General features: G+C 44.4%; 1 protein-coding gene across 1 annotated transcript in view; it reads right to left on the bottom strand.

Moving 5' to 3' along the window:
* Positions 1 to 19,838, bottom strand: part of F13A1 (coagulation factor XIII A chain) — a 194,183-nt gene that overhangs the window by 19,665 nt on the left and 154,680 nt on the right. Inside the window, exon 13 of the mRNA XM_006141237.3 lies at positions 12,600 to 12,760. Within this exon, the coding sequence (XP_006141299.2) occupies positions 12,600 to 12,760 (161 nt within the window). The remainder of the gene's footprint in view (positions 1 to 12,599; positions 12,761 to 19,838) is intronic.

Genomic DNA, 19,838 nt, shown 5'->3' with positions numbered 1-19,838 from the left:
TATCTTGCCTGTAAGAAACTCACATCATCTATAAGGATACACATAGCTGATATTGAGGGGTTGGGAGAAGATATTCTATGCAAATATGCAAATGGAAACAGAAGAAAATAGGAATATGTCTACTTACATCAGAAAAATACAAACTTTATGTCAAAGACTGTAAAAAGAGCTAATGGGGGTCATTATACAAGGATAAAGGGGTCAATTCAGTCAGAGACTACACCAACTGTTAACTCTATGTACCCAACATTGGAATATCTAACTATATAAAGAAAGTATTCATAGATAAAAGGGAGATAGAGACCACAGTACAATTATAGTAGAGGATTTCAACTCCTCACTTTCATTTTCAACAATGAACATGTAGTCTAAACAGAAAATCGACAAAGAAACAGTGGTTTTTAAACTACACTCTAATGAACCAAACAGACATTTACAGACCTGGAAACTTAAAACTCATGCTTGGCATGTGTGCATGTGTGCCCCAAACCCCGTCATTGTCTTTCTTGCCCTTGGGCCCACACCTACCTCTTGGGAATATAATTTAGCTTTTACTTAATAAACTACTATTGGCTTTCAGGAAAAAAAAAGGGGGAAAAAAAAAAAACACAGTCATTATGGAAGACAATACAGAGGTTTCTCAAAAAATCAAAAATAGATCTATGATCCCATTACTGGGTATATAACTAAAGGAAATGGGATTAGTATGTCAAAGAAGTAGCTGCATCCCGTCCCTCCCCCCCATATTTATTGTAGCATCATTCACAATAGTCAAATATGAAACAAACCTAAATGTGCATTAACGAATTAGTGGATAAAGAAAATGTTGAAATATATACAGTAGAATATTATTCATCCTTAAAAATGGAGGAAATCATGTCTTCTACAACAAAATGGAGGAACCTGGAAGACATTATATTAAGTGAAATAAGCCACAGAGAAAGAGAGAGAGACAAATATCGTGTGATCTCACACATACTTGGAATCTGAAAACATTGATGTCCTAGAAGTAGAATATAATCATGATTATCAGAGGCTGGGGTGCTTAGAGCAATGAAGAGTATGGGAAGATGTTGGTCAGAGGCTATATAATTCAAATTAGATAAAAGGAATAAACTTCCTGAAATATATTGTACAACAGAGTGAGTATACTTAATAATATATTGCATTCTTAAAAAATGTAAAGAGAGGGACCAGCAGTTAGCGTAATGGCTATGTCGCTGGACTCCCATGTAGTCGACCATGGTTTGAGTCCTAGACCCAGTGGCTTACACTCACGCTGGGAGTGTGCGTATGTGCCCAAGATCCTGAGAGAATAATGGAGGAGAAGGGATTATGGCGTGGCCATTCCCCCAGGGGGTGATTTCTCACTTTCTGTCTCTCTGTCTCTCTCTGTCTTTCTGGCAAGAGCATGTGCCCTACAGTAAAAAAAAAAAAAAAAAAGAAAAAATGTAAAGAGAGTGGATATTATGTACTATTGCTACACCACAAAAAACTATACGAGGTAATGCATTTGTTAATCAAGAAGATTTTACCATTCTAAAATGTATATCCCTCAAAACATTTCATTCCTCATAAACACATATGTTATCTGTCAATTAAAGAACATACCTATGTTTAGAGTATATTCCTGTCATTGTATAAAGTCCTATAAGTTCATTTAATCCTCACAGCCTTATGAGGTAGATATTACAAAGTGAAGACACTGAGGCACAGAGAAGTAACTTGCCCAAGTTCACATAGTAATTAGAGTAGGGGAGACTCAAACACCGACCAGCTGGTCCCAAAATAATGGCCTAGCCTTTATTTTGACTAATTAATTATAGTTAAGTTATAGTTATGTTCTTAGTAAGTCACGCATTGTCATCATCTTATTTAAGTCTCCTTGTAGCCCTGTGTATTTAGGGTCAGGCATCGCTATTATTGCCATGCTATTGACGTGAAAGTGACACTTAGAAGACAAATAAAATGCTTACAGGGTCAGAAAGTTGGCAGAACCAGATATAAATCTAGGTCTTTCTGACTCTAAAACCTTCATCTTTAAACACTACATACACTGTGATCTCTGACAGAAGAGAGGTAAAAATAGTAACTTTTTTTTTTATTTTGGTGGAATAGCTGCTGCTTTTTTCCCCCCTGAAACCTATTGAAGAATCATTTGCAGTATTAGATTTTTTTTAATGTTATCATTAAACCATCCATTGAGGACAATGATTATAAGTTGACCCTGAACTAAACTTCAAAATATATCTCTAACTTATCTTTCTTTTAGATTTCATGGAGTAAGAATTAGATTCTTATATCAGAGTAAAACCTGACAAAGGAGACATGGGACCTTCATTACATTACTTGATGATAAGAGAATTTTCTCTTTTGGGGTAAAGGTAGACATACTATTTTTAAGAAGACAATAAGTAGCCTAAGCATAGTGAGATTCCATGACAGGTAGATGGGATTGGTTATTCTAGATGTTTTTCTTGGCATGTGTCTCTCTTTTTCAGGTGAAAAAACAATAGCAAATAGAGAATGCATAGCGAAAATTATGTTTTAGGGACCCCAGTTAACAGTGATCTCTTATTTTCACTCTCGACTGCATCTTGGTCTGTAGCTAACCCAAGGGGAGAGGTGGAAATGCACACTTTTGAGGGGCAGGTCTCGCTCAAAGATATAGTCCAGGATGGGTGCTCCCAGCTGGCCGGGTGCACTCACTGGTTCTAGAACAGACATGATTCTCCATGACCAGCAGCCTCAGATGGGTGGAGAGCTGGGCCCTGAGCACATACAGCCATGACTAGAGGTGTTTCTCCTGCAGCCTCCTGGGGTAAGTAGGCTCCACCTTTTCAGAGTCCCTCACGACAGGACCTCACAGACAGATGTCTTTGATTTCTTCCACAGACAGGCTGGGACAGTGCCAGGGACATAACTGTGGTGGCTGGGATGCAGACAGTGATGTTATTCCAGGTGAAGGTGAGCAGAAAGCCAGCTGGACGCAGGGTCTCAAGACTAAGGACTCTGTTGTGTGTCCTTGGGCAAGTTGCTTGAGCTTTTTGGGACTTCCTTCCTTTCTTTCTTTTTTCTAAAAAACTTTATTTTCTTGTTTTTTTCCATGCAAGAGAGAGAGAGTAGAGAGAAAGAGAAAGAACCCCCCCCAGCAAGGGCTTCACACCATGATCCATCAATAGAGAGAAAGAGAAAGAGCCCCCCCCCACCCCCAGCAAGGGCTTCACACCATGATCCATCCCAGTCTCAGCCAGCCCAGATCATAGGCATGGGTGTGCCTCGCGTCTCAGGGAGGTCCCAGGGCATGAACTCAGGACCTTTGCCAGTTGGGTCTAGTTGTATTACTGCTTTGTTATTTTCATGCTATTTTTGAGATGATTCAATGCAATATTATATGCAGAGCATCTGAAATATACTAGCATTTATTGAATATGAGATTTAAAGGCAGAAAATGTTGTCAGGGCGACCAAGAGAATCCCTTTGCCCATACGTTCTCCTGTGGGAGTAATGTGGATTTGATTTCTCAGGCATTACCCAGGAGAGAAGAGGAGAGGGTTGCCTCCCCTTGAAGGGTGGCGGAGATGGGCAGTAGAGGTGGGCAGTGCAGGGGTGAGTCTTGATGATGGGAAGGTACGACACAGTCACAGAGTACGGGGGTTGGAGAGACAATGTGCTTGGTTGGAGAGACGAAGGGAAAAACGGTCACAGTTCAGAGATGATTAGAACAGACTGTCTTTGTTTTCATGTGCTGCCCTCATGAAAAGCTTGGAATATTCAGGCTCTCAAAACACAAAACAGGACTGTGGTTAAGTCTCACAACATATCTAGGTGTCAGTACCCTGGGGTGCCTGTTACATCTCAAGTGGTTCCCCTGATTTTAGTTTGTCCTCCAAGATAAAGGCTTATGAATCAGGATGTTGGAGGAGCAGGGCCCTAGACCCCACTAGAGCAACCCTCCCTGCCATCCTCCACTTTGGCTAACAAAGGGGTTTTGGAGGCATGAGCTGTTAGGGAAATTAAGAGGATTCTACAGTTAAACTCAGCTAAATTGTGGGACTCTAGCAAAAGGCTTCAGTTAGAACAAAATAAAAGTTGTCAAGGAAAAGCAAGCTAGTGTCTGAAGTCAGAAGAAATCTGGAAACAGACCTGCCAGGCTGCAGGGTTAGTGAGTGAGGAGAAGGGTGGGCTTAGTCCCCTCACTGTGTCCCTCCCAGCCTGAGGCAGGCACATCTGCATAAGCCTAAGTGCTGGCCCTGCGGGGGAGCTCATCAGAGGAAGGCCCTGCATCCTCTTGGGGAGCAGCAGAGACACTTTCTGTGTGATCTGCATTATCCAGAATGGAAGTCACCAGGGGGCCAGTGCCTGCAGGTAGACAGGAGTTGATATCTATGGGTTGAATCCCTCTCTTAGGTACCATACATATGGTCCTTACATGGGGAACATGGGGGGGGGGGCTCTGTGGAAGTGTTGGTCTACCCAGGTCAACACAGAGTACCTGGGCGCTGGAACTGTCTGAAGTGGGCCATTGCTGAAAGGAATTATTAGCAAGAGAGAGGGCAAGTGAGAAATCAGTCCCCAAGAGGGGTGGTCACACTGCAATCCCTTCTCTTCCATTCTCCTCTTAGGATTTTGGACATGCACACACACTACACCTGGTGTGATTTTTTTGTCTGTGAGAGAGATTTTTGAGATAGGGCACATGTACTAGCCAGAGAATCAAAGAGAAACAAAGACAGAAAGTGAGAAATCACCTCCCAGGGGGGTGGTCACACCACAACCCTTTCTCTGGTTTGATATTGTTTTTTTAAGAAAGATTTTTGCTATAGGGCATGTGTGCTTGCCAGATAGAGAGAGACAGAGAGAAAGAAAGCAAGAAATCACCTGCCCCCCAAGGGGCGCTGGTGGCTATACTACAATCCCTTCTCTTCTATTCTCCTCTTGGGATCTCAGGCATGCATGCACGTGTGCCTTGCATGAGTTTTAAGCCACTGGGTCCGGGACTCGAACCATGGTTGACTATGTGGGAATCCAGCAATGTAACCATTATGCTGTTTCTCGGTGTGATATTTTAAACCTCTGATCCAGGGCTTAAAACTTGATTGTCTATGTGGGAGTCCAGTGCCTTAGCCACCATGCCACCTGCTGGACCCTCTCTCATAAATTTTTTTCCTTTTTAAATTTTTTTTTTAACTAATTAATTTACATTCATTCACTGAGCATTGTCACAGCAAACAAAATGTGATTTCCCATCCAGAATATACTGCAGAGTGGCTTAATCGTACCTGGTATTGTCAATAATCTCATAACTTTTTTAAAGCTCTTGGTATGTGCTACAGCTTATTTACAAGTGGGGCACCAAATAGCTGTTTTTCAAATGAACTGAATGAGCGTATAAATGATTGAGTGACTAAACAAAGGAATGAGTAAATACCACCACTTTCTTTTCCGCCAACAGGATAAGTAAGTTAGGAGCAGATGCATATGCATGCAAAATCTTGGAACTAGTCAATTGTTCTCATTTTAAAAGTAAAAAAGAAAAAAAAAACATTAAAACATTTGGAGGCACCTGTTTGCTCATGGTTGTAATTCTTGTAATCACATACTTAGAAAGTGGTTGTGGTTTCTCCTAGCCAAATCGTTCCTAGTTTATGTGAGGAAATGAGTTCTCCTGCTGTTCGGTGCTACTCTGAAAAGGCTGCAGGACTTGTTCCACATTCAAAGCAGGTGTCGGCTTCTGAACTGTTTTGGAATGGCAGATCCCCAAGGAAGGTCATCTGAGGAAGACAGCGACTACATGGGGAAAAGGAGTCTCTCTCCCCAGCTTTGTGCCAGCTTCTTCAGGACCCATCTTCCTTGCTTGAGACTTCTTTTTATTTATATTTTTTAAGAATTATTTTAATTTAATTTTATTTATTCATTTATTTTATTTTAATTTGACCAGAGAGAGAGACACACAGAGAGAGAGGGAAAGTGAGAAGGCAAGCTGCCAGATCCAGGACTTGAACCGTGGTCAGCCATGTGGGAATGTCCAGCGGTTTAACCACCACGCCACCTGCTGGTCCCCCCTTGCATGAGACTTCTACACAGAATGATGAATACACACATACTCCACTCCCAGGACAAAGATTCAGGAGCTGGCATGCTCCTAGGTGACAGTTCAGGGCACTTTAGGTCAGTAGCCCACACGTTTCCCTAAGCAATTCTACTTTTCTTTTTTTTGAAGAGGTTTTTGCTATAGGGAGTGCGCGCTTGCCAAAAAGACAGAGAGACAGAGAGACAAAAAGCAAGAAATCACCCCCCAGGGGTGATTCCTCCTCCATTCCCCTCTCGGGATCTTGGGCACACATGCACACACATGCCTGGCGTGAGTTTAAGCCACCAGGTCCAGGACTCAAACTGTGGTCGGTCACACGGAAGTCCGGCGACATAGCCATTATGCTAACTGCTGGCCCCCTAAGCAATTCTTAGAGGGATGACTGCTGGGTTTCCAGGCATAGAAGGGTCTAGGGAGGAAGGGACCTTATACCAACAAGTACCCAGTCCTGGCATGAGCTAAGCAGTCTCATCAACATTATTACAGACCTTCATTCTCACAACGTTGTCCTTTACGTATGACTGGAGTCAGTGGGAGTGGTGGTGTAATTAGTGTTCTTTATTTTGCAAGAGGGATAATGAAGTTGGGAGAGGGAGAGGAATAGAGTGGGGTGGGGAGAAGAGGAGGAAGAGAGGAAAACACAGAGGCAGTGAGGTCTTGGCAGGGGCATTGACTTTCACTGAGTATTTCATATGATCAGGGCACACTGCTACTGAGAATAAGAGAAAACTACCAGGACACTGTCCCCACAGTATAGGCGACAGATTCCACACAAACCAAGGTCTAGCCTGGAGACTTGTTGAATTCCCTCAGTTGTTGCCATCCTCTCCAAAAACCCCCCCAGCTGTTTATTAAAAATGAAAATGCTGGGGGCCAGCAGGTAGCATAGTGGTTAAGGCACTGGAATCCCACGTGGTCGACTGCAGTTTGAGTCCCAGATCCAGCGGCTTAAAACTCAGGCAGGATATATTTATGTGCATGCCCAACATCCCGAGAGAAAAACCGAGAAGGGATTTCTTGCTTTCTGTCTCTTTCTGTCTCTCTAGTGAGCACACATACCCTGTGGCAAAAATGTCTCTCTTTCCAAAAAAACAAACTACCGAAGAGCCTTTTCCTGACTTAAAGCGTCTTACAACAATCAACACATGGGAAGGCAGAGAAAAATTGTATGTCTGATTTTAACGAAATACACTTTTCTCATCAAAATATTTTGATAGCCTGGGAAAAGAGAGGCATGCTCATTAAAATTTAATGAATGTCTCTCCCTGCCATTTTCTATATGGGGACCACACTGTGGCTCATGCCTGGTGGGTGCTGAGCATAGCTAACTGGGAGCACAACCCAAGCCAGTTCTGATCTTTACAGTCCGAGGAAGGAATGAAATTCAAGACCAGGTGCATTAGGATGCAAGGGCGTGCAGTCACTGCTCTGACTGCTTTGGGTGACAAGGATGTGGTTTCAGACAGGTGGCTGGTACTGTTCCAGGTTAGCCTAGATTTCCTTCAATAAAGGTAGTAGGGAGACCAGCAGATGGCATAATGGCTACATTGCTGGACTCCCATGTCATTGACCGCGGTTCGGGTCCCGGACCCGGTGGCTTAAACTCATGCTGGGTGCGAGTGCATGCGAGCCCAAGATCCCGAGAGGAGAATGGAGAAAGGATTGCAGTGTGGCCATCCCCGCTGGGGGGTGATTTCTCCCTTTCTGTCTCTCTGTCTGTCTCTGTCTTTCTGGTGAGCGCATGCGCCCTATAGCAAAAACCTCTCCAAAAAAAAAAAAAAATGGTATAAACCACTCCAAAAAAAAAAAAAAATGGTATTAGGTAAAAATAGATAGAAACTAGCTTCTAGACAATTCTAATTTCAAGGCTGAGCTGAGGACACCCAGAGTGATAGAAGATGGTGCTTTGAGCAAAGGCTTTGAAAAGGTGAGAGAAGCAAATGGGCTCTGAGAGGCCAGATGATGGTTTTTTAACACAGCTGGACCCCGCCTGGGAAAGCCTGGGGTCACATCTCTGAATGTACAGAGCGTGTGTGTATGCCCATGATCCAGGCATAAGCTCCTCTCCTGTCTTCACTCTCCTCTCCTCTCCTTTCCCCTCCTCTCCTCTCCCCTTCTCTGTCCCCTCCTCTCCTTTCCTAACTTCTTTCCTCCCCTCCTTTTCTCTGATCCTCTTTCCTGGCCCCCTTTTTTTAGGAAGAGAGCTGCCATCTACAAACCATGGCTCAGCGTTCCTTACCTTTAGCAGGCTCACAGCATCTAGGGACCCTGGTCCAGAAAATATGGTAGCTGGACTTTCTGGAATCAGGACTTCTCACAGCTTGGAGAAACCTGGGTGGTTTTTAGGGTATGAGGTGCTTTATCTAGGAATACTCTTCCTCTGTTTGGATTTAGTTTGTCCTTGGAATTATTTGAGCTGATGGTTGAGGGACAATGTATGCGATGATGTTTCATCCCCCTTTTCTGAACGAATTTGTCCTTGAACACAGGCCAGAATGCTCCTCCCCCTCCCCCTTGAATCCCTAACCCTAACCCGATTCCTTCATGGAAACAAAACCAAAATGAAAACAACTGTTTTTAAAAGCGCACACTCCTTGTTCTGGTCTGTTAACTTGTGGGATAAGGTATTTCTGATTCTGTCTCTGGGGAATTAAATTGCTCTTTAAGGAAACCTGGAAGATAACTTGGAAATAATGCTTCAAATTAATCATGTCGAAAAGATGAAAGTTATCAGTTTCCTTTCTACATCGAGCTTATTATCAGCGGTGCAATTAAATTCTATTTTATGCTGTGGTCCGAACACTTCATAGCTTGGAAAGACTCTCTTCTGAGACCTTTGCGGGGACTGCCAGTTGCCTCCCAACTTGGCAAGCATGCCAGCCTTGTCTCTGAGGGAGAGGTTCAGGGCTGAGCTCATGAACAGGCTCTGCTCAGTGTCCCCACGAAGGTACCAACAGATGTCTCCTGGTGCAATGGAGAGATGCCTGCCAGGAGTGGGCCCATGAGGGTCAGCCATGAGGAGTGTCCTTCCATGCAGGGGTGGTGGGCAGACCAAGTTGCACCTTATGCTGTTTAATTCATGGTCTCGAGAGATGATGGCACCACAGGGAAACCCCAACGCCTACTTTTCTGCTTTGCATGGCTTCCTGATTTTATCTGCAAACCAACATATCTTCATTCTTATTCGGCCTCTTACGGCCTTTTGCACAGATGGTGCCCTGATTACGCCTGTAGGCAGTGAGTGGAGTGAAAGAACCAAAGAGGTGCAATGACGTGTAGGCCTTTTGGTAAACAAAGGACTTGGCGGTCATCCTTTGACAAGTACTATGCGTCCACGGGTTAGGATGAGCCTCCTCTGGAGGCAGCTCATGCCTAGACCAGGAGAAATAGAGAGGTCCTGTCCCTGTAGCCAGATTGCCTGGGTTGGAGGCCCAGCGCCCCCTACTTGCTGACTGTGGGAGCTTGAACAAGTTGCTCAGCCTCTCTGTTCTTCAGTTTTCTCTGTATAAAGTGGAGACGTTAGTACTCCTTTTCTTTTCTTATGGAGAGATTTTTTTGCTGTTGGGCGTGTGAGCTTGCCAGAGAGATAGAGACAGAAAGCAAGAAATCACCCCCTAAGGGGGATGGCATGCAGCAATCCCTTCTCCTCCATTCTCATCTCAGAATTTTGGTCACTCACACACACCACGCATATGCCCAGCATTATTTTTTATTTTTTGGAGTTTTTTGCTATAGGGCGTGTGCGCTCACCAGAAAGACACAGAGAGACAAAGAGACAGAAAATGAGATATCACCAACCCCGCCCCGCCGTCCAGGGGAGATGGCCATGCTGCAATCCCTTCTCCATTCTCCTCTCGGAATCTTGGGCACACATGCACATGCGCCCAGCATGAGTGTAAACCATCAGGTCTGGAACTCGAACCACAGATGACTACATGGGAGTCCAGTGATATAACCACTACGCCATCCGCTGGTCCTGAGATGTTAGTACTCCTTACTTCATTAGGTTGTTGAGTATTGAAAATGCAACAATGCATGTAAAATACTTTGATAAGAGAGTCTGAAACCCAGTAGGAATCCAAAGAAAGCTATCATTTTTTTTTTTTTGGAGAGGTTTTCGCTATAGGGCGCGTGCGCTCGCCAGACAGACAGAGAGATGCTATAGGGCACGTGCGCTCACCAGACAGAGAGAGACAGAGAGACAGAAAGCGAGAAATCACCCCCCGGGGGGATGGCCACACGGCAATCCCTTCTCCTCCATTCTCCTCTCGGGATCTTGGGCACGCACGCACACGACTCCGGCGTGAGTTTAAGCCACCGGGTCTGGGACTTGAACCACGGTCGACTATGTGGGAGTCCAGTGACATAGCCATTACGCTAACTGCTGGTCCTGAAAGCTCTAATTTTGAATGCTTCCTATTAGCTCTACAGATGATTCACAGCAAATGATTCATAAGAAACAAGGCTTACCTATCACCCCTATACCCCCACCTCTAGGATGGTTTAAAATATAATAGACTTTATAAAAGTTTGATTTATTGATCACGTTAGAGGAATGCAGCTTATCCCAATCTGTGCTAATCACCCTTAATCACTTCAAGAAGAATGGTCCCCAGAGGTTAGACAAGGTCTTCCTGGGTAAAAACTGACATAAGTGTTACTTTTCAAGGTCCTGCTAGAGGACTTGGTTCCTGCTTCCAGGGCAGGGAGATATCTTAGGGTGTGGCTACAGAAGCCACCAGTTTATTTCTAAAATTGGGTGATTCGTCAATATAAGAATAGAAGCTTATTCAGCACACAGTTTTAGAGATCCTAGATCTGGGGACCATGTCTGGTAAGAGCCTTGATGCTAGAGGGGACAGAGTCTGAAGGTGGCACAAGATATCACAAGAAAGAAAGCTTGCACGCCTGTGTGTCTGTCTCATTATCCTTATAACTCCACCAGGATTTCATTTTTTTTTTTTAAGAGAAGGTTTTTGCTATAGGGCATGTGAACATGCCAGAAAGACAGAGAAAGAGAGAGAGAGATAGAAAGAAAGAAGTCACCCCCCAGAAGGGATGGCCACGCCGCAATCCCTTCTCCTCCATTCTCCTCTAGGGATCTTGGGCACACATGCACACGCGCCCAGAGTGAGTTTAAGCCACCGGGTCCAGGACTTGAACCACAGTTGACTGCATGAGAATCCAGCAACATAGCCATTATGCTAATTGCTAGTCCCTCCACCAGGATTTCATCATGGAGACCCTACCTTGATGACCCTAATTGCCTCCCAAAGACCTCTCCTCTTGATACCACGTTGGAATAAGTTTTTGCTCTTCTTCCTTTCTCTCTCTCTTTAATTTGCCATAGGTCATGTTTGCAGGAGAGAGAGAGAGAGCGATAGCGAGAGGGAGAGAGAGAGAGAGGGAGTGAGGGAGTGGGTGAAAAACCCGGGGGATGGCCATGCCACAATCCCTTCTTCTCCATTTCTCTTGGGATTTTGGGGCACACACGGACATGCTCCTGACATGTTTCTCAAGCTATTGGGGCCAGGACTTGAACTGCACACTTAGCCATGTGGGATTCAGCTACCTTAAACACCATGCCACTGTCTGGCCTGGTTTTTACCTTCTGTATCTCATTACCACCAAATTTCATCACATGGATTCTAGGAGGACACATTCAGACCATAGCAGCACCAGAAGCCACAGCAGAGAAGTAGGAGCAAACAGCCATCCATATTTTTCTCCCATTCCCATCCACCCCCAGTTCTTCTCTGCAAAGCCCCATGTACCATCTGGGCACATATTTCTGATGGCAACTGAAGAGGCACCATTAAACTTGTTGACCAAAGAGGCAAAACAAATGATGATGACAGAAATCAGAAAAGTAGTTTTCTTGGTGATGGAGTGTGGGGGTTATTGACTAGAAAAGGCACAAGAGACCTTTCTGGGGTATTGGAAATTGTCTATTTCTTCCTCTGGCAGGTGGTTGCAAGGTGTGAATAGATACATAGCACGTCATCATCATCGTAGATTTTAATTTGTGCATTCTATGGTAATAATTATAGCTCAACAAACAACATTCCTGCCCAAACTGAAAGTTGGAGATGATGCAGACAGTTCATGTATTTCATGGCATGCCTGACCCACTTTATTTTACAGACACTGAAAGTTCTGTCTCTGTATCCATTACCCATCTTTATCTTCCTCCACAAGTGTGTTTATACCCACAGGTTATATTTATATCTGCAGTCACATCTATATATTTATATCTGGAGAGGAGAGAAGAGTGTTATATGTACATGCCTATATATATATATATATATATATTGCATGGTTTACTTCTTTCAAAGAACAGGAAGATCCCAACTCCATATTTTTGTTTTGGAGAATGCCATACATTCACACACAGACACACGCACACACACACACACACACAAATACATGCATGCATGCTAAGTCTAGGAACCTCAATGACAATCTTGTCTTTCTCTGTCATCTGAGAAGAGATGCTGAAACCGACCTTGAGGATGACCTTCGGGATCACCAGTACGCTGGACTTCTGTTTGGCTAGGATATCCTTTGTTTCATTGACCCGAGCTGTGACAAAGAAGTGCAGGGATGCCTGTTCCAGCAGCTGGCCCATGTATTCACTGGCTCTGATCAGCACTTCCTCTTTTTTGACTGGCAGGAGGGAAAACAAACAGGCTGAACATCAAGACCTGAGAGACAGTCTGCCTTACTTTTCCTGAAGTTCCTCCACCATTCCCATATTAGCACAGCAAAGGGGAGGGGTAGATAGCTTCTTGAGTAAACAAGGAATGTGCTGGAAATTTAATATTTGGTGATGTCTTCCTAGAGAAAATGTGTTAAAATTTCTAACCAGTGCTTTTGGTACTGTAACATGGAATGTCAGGATGAAGATGTTTAAGATGGAGAACCAAGGGTTTTAACTGTGGTTTTGAGTGGGGAAGAGATGATTGCAAAGTCGCATATGTGGTGTGCTGCAGTCCAAAGCCACCATTCCACTTGCTGCCCCCATGTGGAATAAGAAACGTCCCACCCAGGTCATGGAGCAGTGCTTGAGCAAAACTGTCAACTCTCTAAACCTTGTCTTCATTGAACTCCATATTTTCTTCCCAACCTTTTATGTACCAACCTGATTCCATGATTTTTCTATTTAAAAGAAAGAAGCTGACCGATGGCATAATGGTTACATAGCTGGATTCCAACATGGCCAACTGCGGTTTGAATCTCAGACTCAGAGACTTAAAACTCACAGCAGGTGTGTGTGCCTGCATGTCCAAAAAAATGAGAGGGGAATGGAGGAGAAGGGATTTCAGCACAGCTATCCCCTCTCCTCCTGGAAAGGGGGTAAGTGATTTTTCACTTTCTGTCTCTCTGGCAAGTGCATGTGCCTTCTAGCAAAAATCTCTCCTAAATGAATGAATGAATGAATGAATGAATGAATGAATGACTTGCATAGTTTCCACCAAAGGCATTTGAAAATCTCCAAGCCCCACCCCCCATCCGTAATTTAGAAGAAGTCTGTGCCAAACCATTGTTTCCTGAAGTCACTGATGTTAGTTTCTATCCCCCCCATCCGTAATTTAGAAGTCTGTGCCAAACCTTTGTTTCCTGAAGTCACTGATGTTAGTTTCTAGATACTGGGGATGGATGAGCCAGTGAGGGTGACCTTTGGAGGTGGGAGAGTTGTCCTGGCTGCATTACACTAACCATCTGGGCTGGGGATGATGGTTTCTGTCTTGTGATTTTTGGCCCACTCTCTCTTACTCTCATTTCCCACAGCCCTGCATGCTAGTGAGCACAAGGGCAATTCTGCAGGAGCCCAGGTGGGGCACCTGCTGCTCTCCTGTCAGAGCCAGGTGCCTGCGCTGCACTGTCACAGGGCAGGCTGGCTCCTGTCTCCATCTCATCTATGAAGAACAGATTTTATAACATTCAATAAACTGAACATCTCCACTGCTTTCTGCCCAATGGCTGACTCTTGCCAAAGATTCCTTCTTCCTATGGAAGTTATTGAAGGAATCAGTTCCATGGCTGATTCTTTTTGTTTCCCTTAATTTAATTTATTTTCTATTTTATTTTGAATTTTGACCACACAGAGAGAGAGAGAGAGAGAGCGAGAGAGAGCAAGCCATCAGGTCCAGGACTTGAACTATGGTCACCATGTGGGTCCAGTGCCTTAACCACCATGCCACCTGCTGGTCGCCCATGGCTGGTTCTTTAAGTGCAGAGGGTAGTTCATTTTAGCCTGCCACCACATTAAGCAGCAGTCTTGAAGGAGGATGGAGTGCTGTCCGGGATGAGTGAGCACAAGGACAGAGGGAAGGGCTCCTGATTGGCCACTAGTTCACAGGTGAGGATGCATTATCATACCTGGACGGGGTCTACCACAGCTTGTCCTGGGCCTTGAAGACCAAGAGGTTGGTAATGGCTTCTACTTGGGCAGCACTTCACTTTGGAAGTCTCTACAGATAAGGAGGTGCTGGAACTGCCTCTAGTGCTTTGAGGGAAGAGTTGTCGGTCTTGGCTCCACATCATAATCACTTGGGGATGTTTAAAACCCTGCCATATTGGATCCCACACCAGACAGATCACATCAGTACCTTGAAGGCTGGATCCCAGACATCAGTAGAAGTGAAATTCTGCAGCTGACTAGCCAGGGTGGAAAAACAGCAACCAAACAACCAGGGACTCCCACAGAATCAGCCCTGCAAAGAGCTTTGGTTCCAGTGGGGCATAGGGTCCTTCCCACCGAGGCCCTTGCCCCTCCTAGTATGGTCTACAGACCAATAGACCATGAATACCTGGGATCTTTTTAGAGATTCAGGTTCTCTGATACCATTGGAACCCCAAATCAGGATCTGCATTGGAATAAGACCCGAGATGATGCCTATTCAAGTGTAAACAGCTCTGAGAGAAAGCAGGTTCTACCAGTATAAGGGATGGACTAAGGATAGAGTTAGGAGGAACTTGGGAAGGGCAGAGTTTTGACATCGAAGCACATGTTTCATGGGAGTCCTGCCAATACTGGCAAACAGGAAAGGTTGGTCATCGTAGACCAGTGGCTGTCAACAGAGGGCAATTTTGGCTTCTCGTATCTGGTAGGGAGAGGCCAGGGCTGCTGGCTACTGCTAACCATCCTATAATGCTCAGGACAGTCCCTACAACAAGGAAGTATCCAGGCCAAACGCTAATAGTGCTGAGGCTGAGAAACACTGCCCTAATCACTGTTGTGGTTGGCTTGATTCCTGGGCACTGTTATTCCAGGTAGACCTGGTTCTTTCTTGGAAGTGATGACCTCATCTTGACCTTGGTCCCCCAATTCTGCCTTTATGAATGCCCCACTCGAATTGCCTTCTTTGATCCTGAGCCTGGACCCTGCTTTCTCCATGGCTTCCCTAGCAATTCACTGTCCAGATGAGTGAATTGCTCATCATCAGATCAGATACAACCTCAGATGGCCGCTGCAGCTGGTCTTCTACAGCCTCAGATTGGGACAGATGGATGGAGTGGCAATGCAGCAGGCCTTGAAGAACATGCATTTTGCCTCTAGCTGCTTCCAGGAATTATTTTAAAAACATGGACTTCCTAAGTCTATTTCTAGGGGACTGTGTTTGACCACTAGGTTTCTGTAGGCTAGTGGGATATGCCTGACTACGTCTACCAGGCTATATAATCTCAGCATCAGTCTCCTTCTTCTCTGAGGTAGAACATTCCCTTCATCATAGCACCAAAGAAACCAGGCTGTGCCTCAGAGCCCAAGAGAACAGTGCTCCTGAAATAGGATGTTATGTAAGTGCTGTGTTTTGCCACTGCACAAGAAATTGTTCTAGATAAAGTTTATTAAACGTGGCAAGAGAAAGAGGAATAGATTTTCACTCTATGAGCGGTGGAGCTGGGAAGCTGCCAATATCATTTACGGTATCTGGGGAAAGCCAAGGGAGACACAGACTGGGGCTGCCTCATCTCTTTTCCAAAAAGCAAAGAAAACTAAATATAGCCAAGTGGAAATGATAGCACCTTTGAAGGTACTGGACGGTTTCAGTTATTCAAATCTACCAAGCTGATTCTAGCCCACACATTCCCTTGAATCATCAATCTGGAAAGTATGCCTCCCATTTGACTTAGAAAACTTTTTTTGCAGTACAGTCAGTGAAGAATGCTTGATCCAAGGTCTAGGCTTATGTGGTGTTTTGCAATATATTGCATTTTTTAATATTACATCATGCAATTTATTACATGCAATTAATGCCACCTATCTATAAAGTAAAGGAAGGGTCTCCAATGCCCTTCAAGTTATTCAAGTCAAGCCCTGGAGTGGGCTGAGTAGGTGCGGACTGGGTTAATATTGACTTAGGCTTAGGTTTGGTCAACTGTCCCTAAATTAACTGAAAGGGGTACTTTAGCCTGCAGCTTATATAAGTTCACTGTTTAATTGGATTTAGGTAGAGAAAGGAAAGGAGGGTGGAAAATAGGACTCTTGTGAATTGGAAAATGGAGGACATTTAGTTTCTGGTCTAGGGGTCTGTGCTAGATTTCGGGTAATGGTGACATGAGTAAGGAAACCGGCCTTGGCGGGTCTATGCTTTCTATAACTGACTCACCTCACTGCCTGAATGGGACCTGGCTTCTGTTATCTGCTTCACCTCTAATTGCTATGTGTGGCCTTGAACACATCAAATCATCTATCCAGGCTCAGTTTCCCATGATGTTAACGTGTTGGAAGTTCACATTTACTGAGAGCCTGCTATGTGCAGAGAGATTCCCATACATTGAATCATTGGTTTCTTCTCTACCCTGCATCTCTCAAACCACATCCACAATCCATCAGTCAGTCGGTGGGTTCTACCTTCAGAACATACCCAGATATGGGCTTTTAAGACCAAGAGGTTGGTAATGGCTTCTACTTGAGCAGCATGTCACTGTTCATAGTCCCTTCACTGTCACCACCACATCTCAGCTGATTGATTTCAATAACATTTTGGTGTCTGAGTCTCAGCTCTACTTCTTTTTTATTTTTATTTTTTCAACACAGCAGCCAGGCTGATCTTCCACAATCTAGGTTATATTCTGCTCAAAACCCTCTAATGACTCCTCAGCTTACTCAAATTAAAAGTCAAAGTCCTTATAAGGGCATACAGTCCTTTGTAAGATCTGCACACACAACTTCCCTGTAGACACCTTAGCTCTCAAATCTGCCTCCTTCCTGCTCATTGAATGCATCAGACACGCTGTGGCCCCAGGGCCTTTGCATGTACAATTTTTTTCTGGATGAATGTCCCTCCTACCTTTCTAATAAGTCTCTATTAAATGTCACCTTTTTTTTTTTTAAGAGTTCTTTTCTATAGGGTCCATGTGCTCACTATAAAGATGGAAAGATAGAAAAGGAGAAATCACTCCCTGGGGGATGACCACGCCACGGTCCCTTCTCCTCCATTCTCCTTTCAGGATTTGGAGCACACATGTACCCAGCTTGAGTTTTAAGCCGCTGGGTTTGGGACTTGAGCTGTAGTTGATTACATGGGAGTCCAGCAATGTAACCATTACAGCATTTGCTAGTCCCTAAATGTCACCCTTTGAGAGAAGTTTTCCCCAACCACTTCACACCCCATCATTCTTTGCCTCCTTACCTGTTTTATATTTTCCTATCACATATATAACCATACTATAGATCCACCTGTTTGATTCCTATTGTCTGGTTTCCCCATAAGACCAGAAATTCCATAAGGGTAGACATTGCTATGTCCTGAGCACAAAATGGATCCTGGCCTTGTAAGCACTGAATACAGGGAATGAATTTACAGTCCTGTGGGGTGAGTGGTATTGTTCCATTTATAGGTAATGTGGGAGAGCTCAGATTACTTGCCGGGGGACACATGGCTCGGATGTGACACAGTCACACCTTACATCGGTTTGTTTCATTCCAAGATGTAGGCTCTTTTTTTTTTTAATTTTTTTTTTTTGAGAGATTTTCACTGTAGGGCACGTGCGCTCGCCAGATAGACAGAGACATAGAGACAGAAAGCGAGAAATCACCCCCCAGGGGGGATGGTCACGCCGCAATCCCTTCTCCTCCATTCTCCTCTCGGGATCTTGGGCACACACGCACATGCGCCCGGCGTGAGTTTTAAGCCACCGGGTCCGGGACACGAACCGCGGTCGACTACGTGGGAGTCCAGCGACATAGCCATTACGCTAACTGCTGGTTCCCCCAAAATGTAGGCTCTTGAAAATCCAATATGCCCACCTGTTCTAAGCAACTATGACTGATCATTTTGGTCCTTTATCCTGACTGATCTTTTCGATGATAACTATCTTTCCTAGCTCTAAGGATAAGAATATGTTAAGTTGTTCCATTTCCAAAGAAAATACCACAGTGATTTCTTAATTGTTAATTACTGAAGCTCTGGAGATCTGCGGCCTTCAAGTTTGGGTAGGTTTCTTGGAATCAGTATTTTCAGGAATAATTTCTGGAAATATTTTTCAGAAGCCTAAGCTATGACAGGTACTATGGGCCATGACAGGCACAAATCTAGAAAACTTGAAAACAGAGAACCATTGAGAAATGTGACTTGGTCATCCCATATTAGTCTGGTTAACTTCCACTTTGTAAAAAAATTACTATTTGTATACATTCTTTTCTTTCCCCTCAGGGCACCTGCATTCATTAGAGAGAGACAGAGAGAGAGGGAGAAGAAAAAGCACCATTCCCTGTCCTCCCATGGTGTATGGCCGTGACAAATCCTTTCTCTGCCATCTTTCTCTTCTTTTGAGATTTTGGGCATGCACGCACACATGCCCAGTGTGTTTCTTAAGTCTCCAAGACCAGGAGTTGAACCACTTGGTTGCCCATGTAGAACTCAGCCACCTTAACCACCAGACAGAGCTGGCCGTGTATACTTTTATTTTTCCTCTTCTTTTTCAATGTCACATGTCAGGTCAATGGAAACCCAGTGTTCTAAAGTGTTCAGGTCCTTTTCTGTCTGCTGTATCTAACTAGACCTGCTCTGCCTACAGACCAGTTTCTTTGGGTTTGCTCATTGTGCTGGTTGTATTGTCAACTGTTGAACCCACCAACTACTAGCACCCCGGGAAGGGAGACTGGTTGAAGTTGTAAACCCCAACACAAGTTGCAGCATGTCAATACAACCTGCTTAAAATATTCTGAATTTTTATAGTGGTGAAAATTCTTGGAAGGGCATATGTGAAAGGATGAGAAGGAGATCCCATGAGATATGGCAAAGATAGTAAAGCCCTTCCCAGATCCTGTGACAGCCACATTCTGCCTGTAACAGTTTGGGCAATGGTTTGTCCCCCAGAGGTGAATCATTTTAAATTTAGATATCCCTCAGAAATTCATGTGTTGGGGTGTGATTGCATTACAAGAGTGTTAAGTGAAAACTCAGTCTCTTCATGGTGACAAAGGGGGGGCTTTTTGTGTCTGATAATGTCATTAGGGCAGGGTCCCTATGATTGAGTTCTGGTGGGTATAGAAGTAGGGGCAATAAGACCGGAATGGCAGAAAGAAGGTTGGAGAGATATAGACCATGCTCTGCTCTGGCTGAAGTTGTTCCTTCTGCCATTTTGTGATGCTTTTGAACTTTCCAGCCAGTGAGACTCTGAGTCATACACCTCTATTTTTATAAATTCACCCAGTCTTAGGTACTTCTGTTAGCAGCACACAGCAGAGTGACACGAGTATCTCCAGGGATGGGCTTTCTCCTACATATCACAC

The sequence above is a fragment of the Tupaia chinensis genome, unplaced genomic scaffold (assembly GCF_000334495.1).
Source record: "Tupaia chinensis unplaced genomic scaffold, TupChi_1.0 Scaffold000048_1, whole genome shotgun sequence".
Taxonomy (NCBI): domain Eukaryota; kingdom Metazoa; phylum Chordata; class Mammalia; order Scandentia; family Tupaiidae; genus Tupaia; species Tupaia belangeri.
This window is presented reverse-complemented; position numbering and strand designations above follow the sequence as displayed.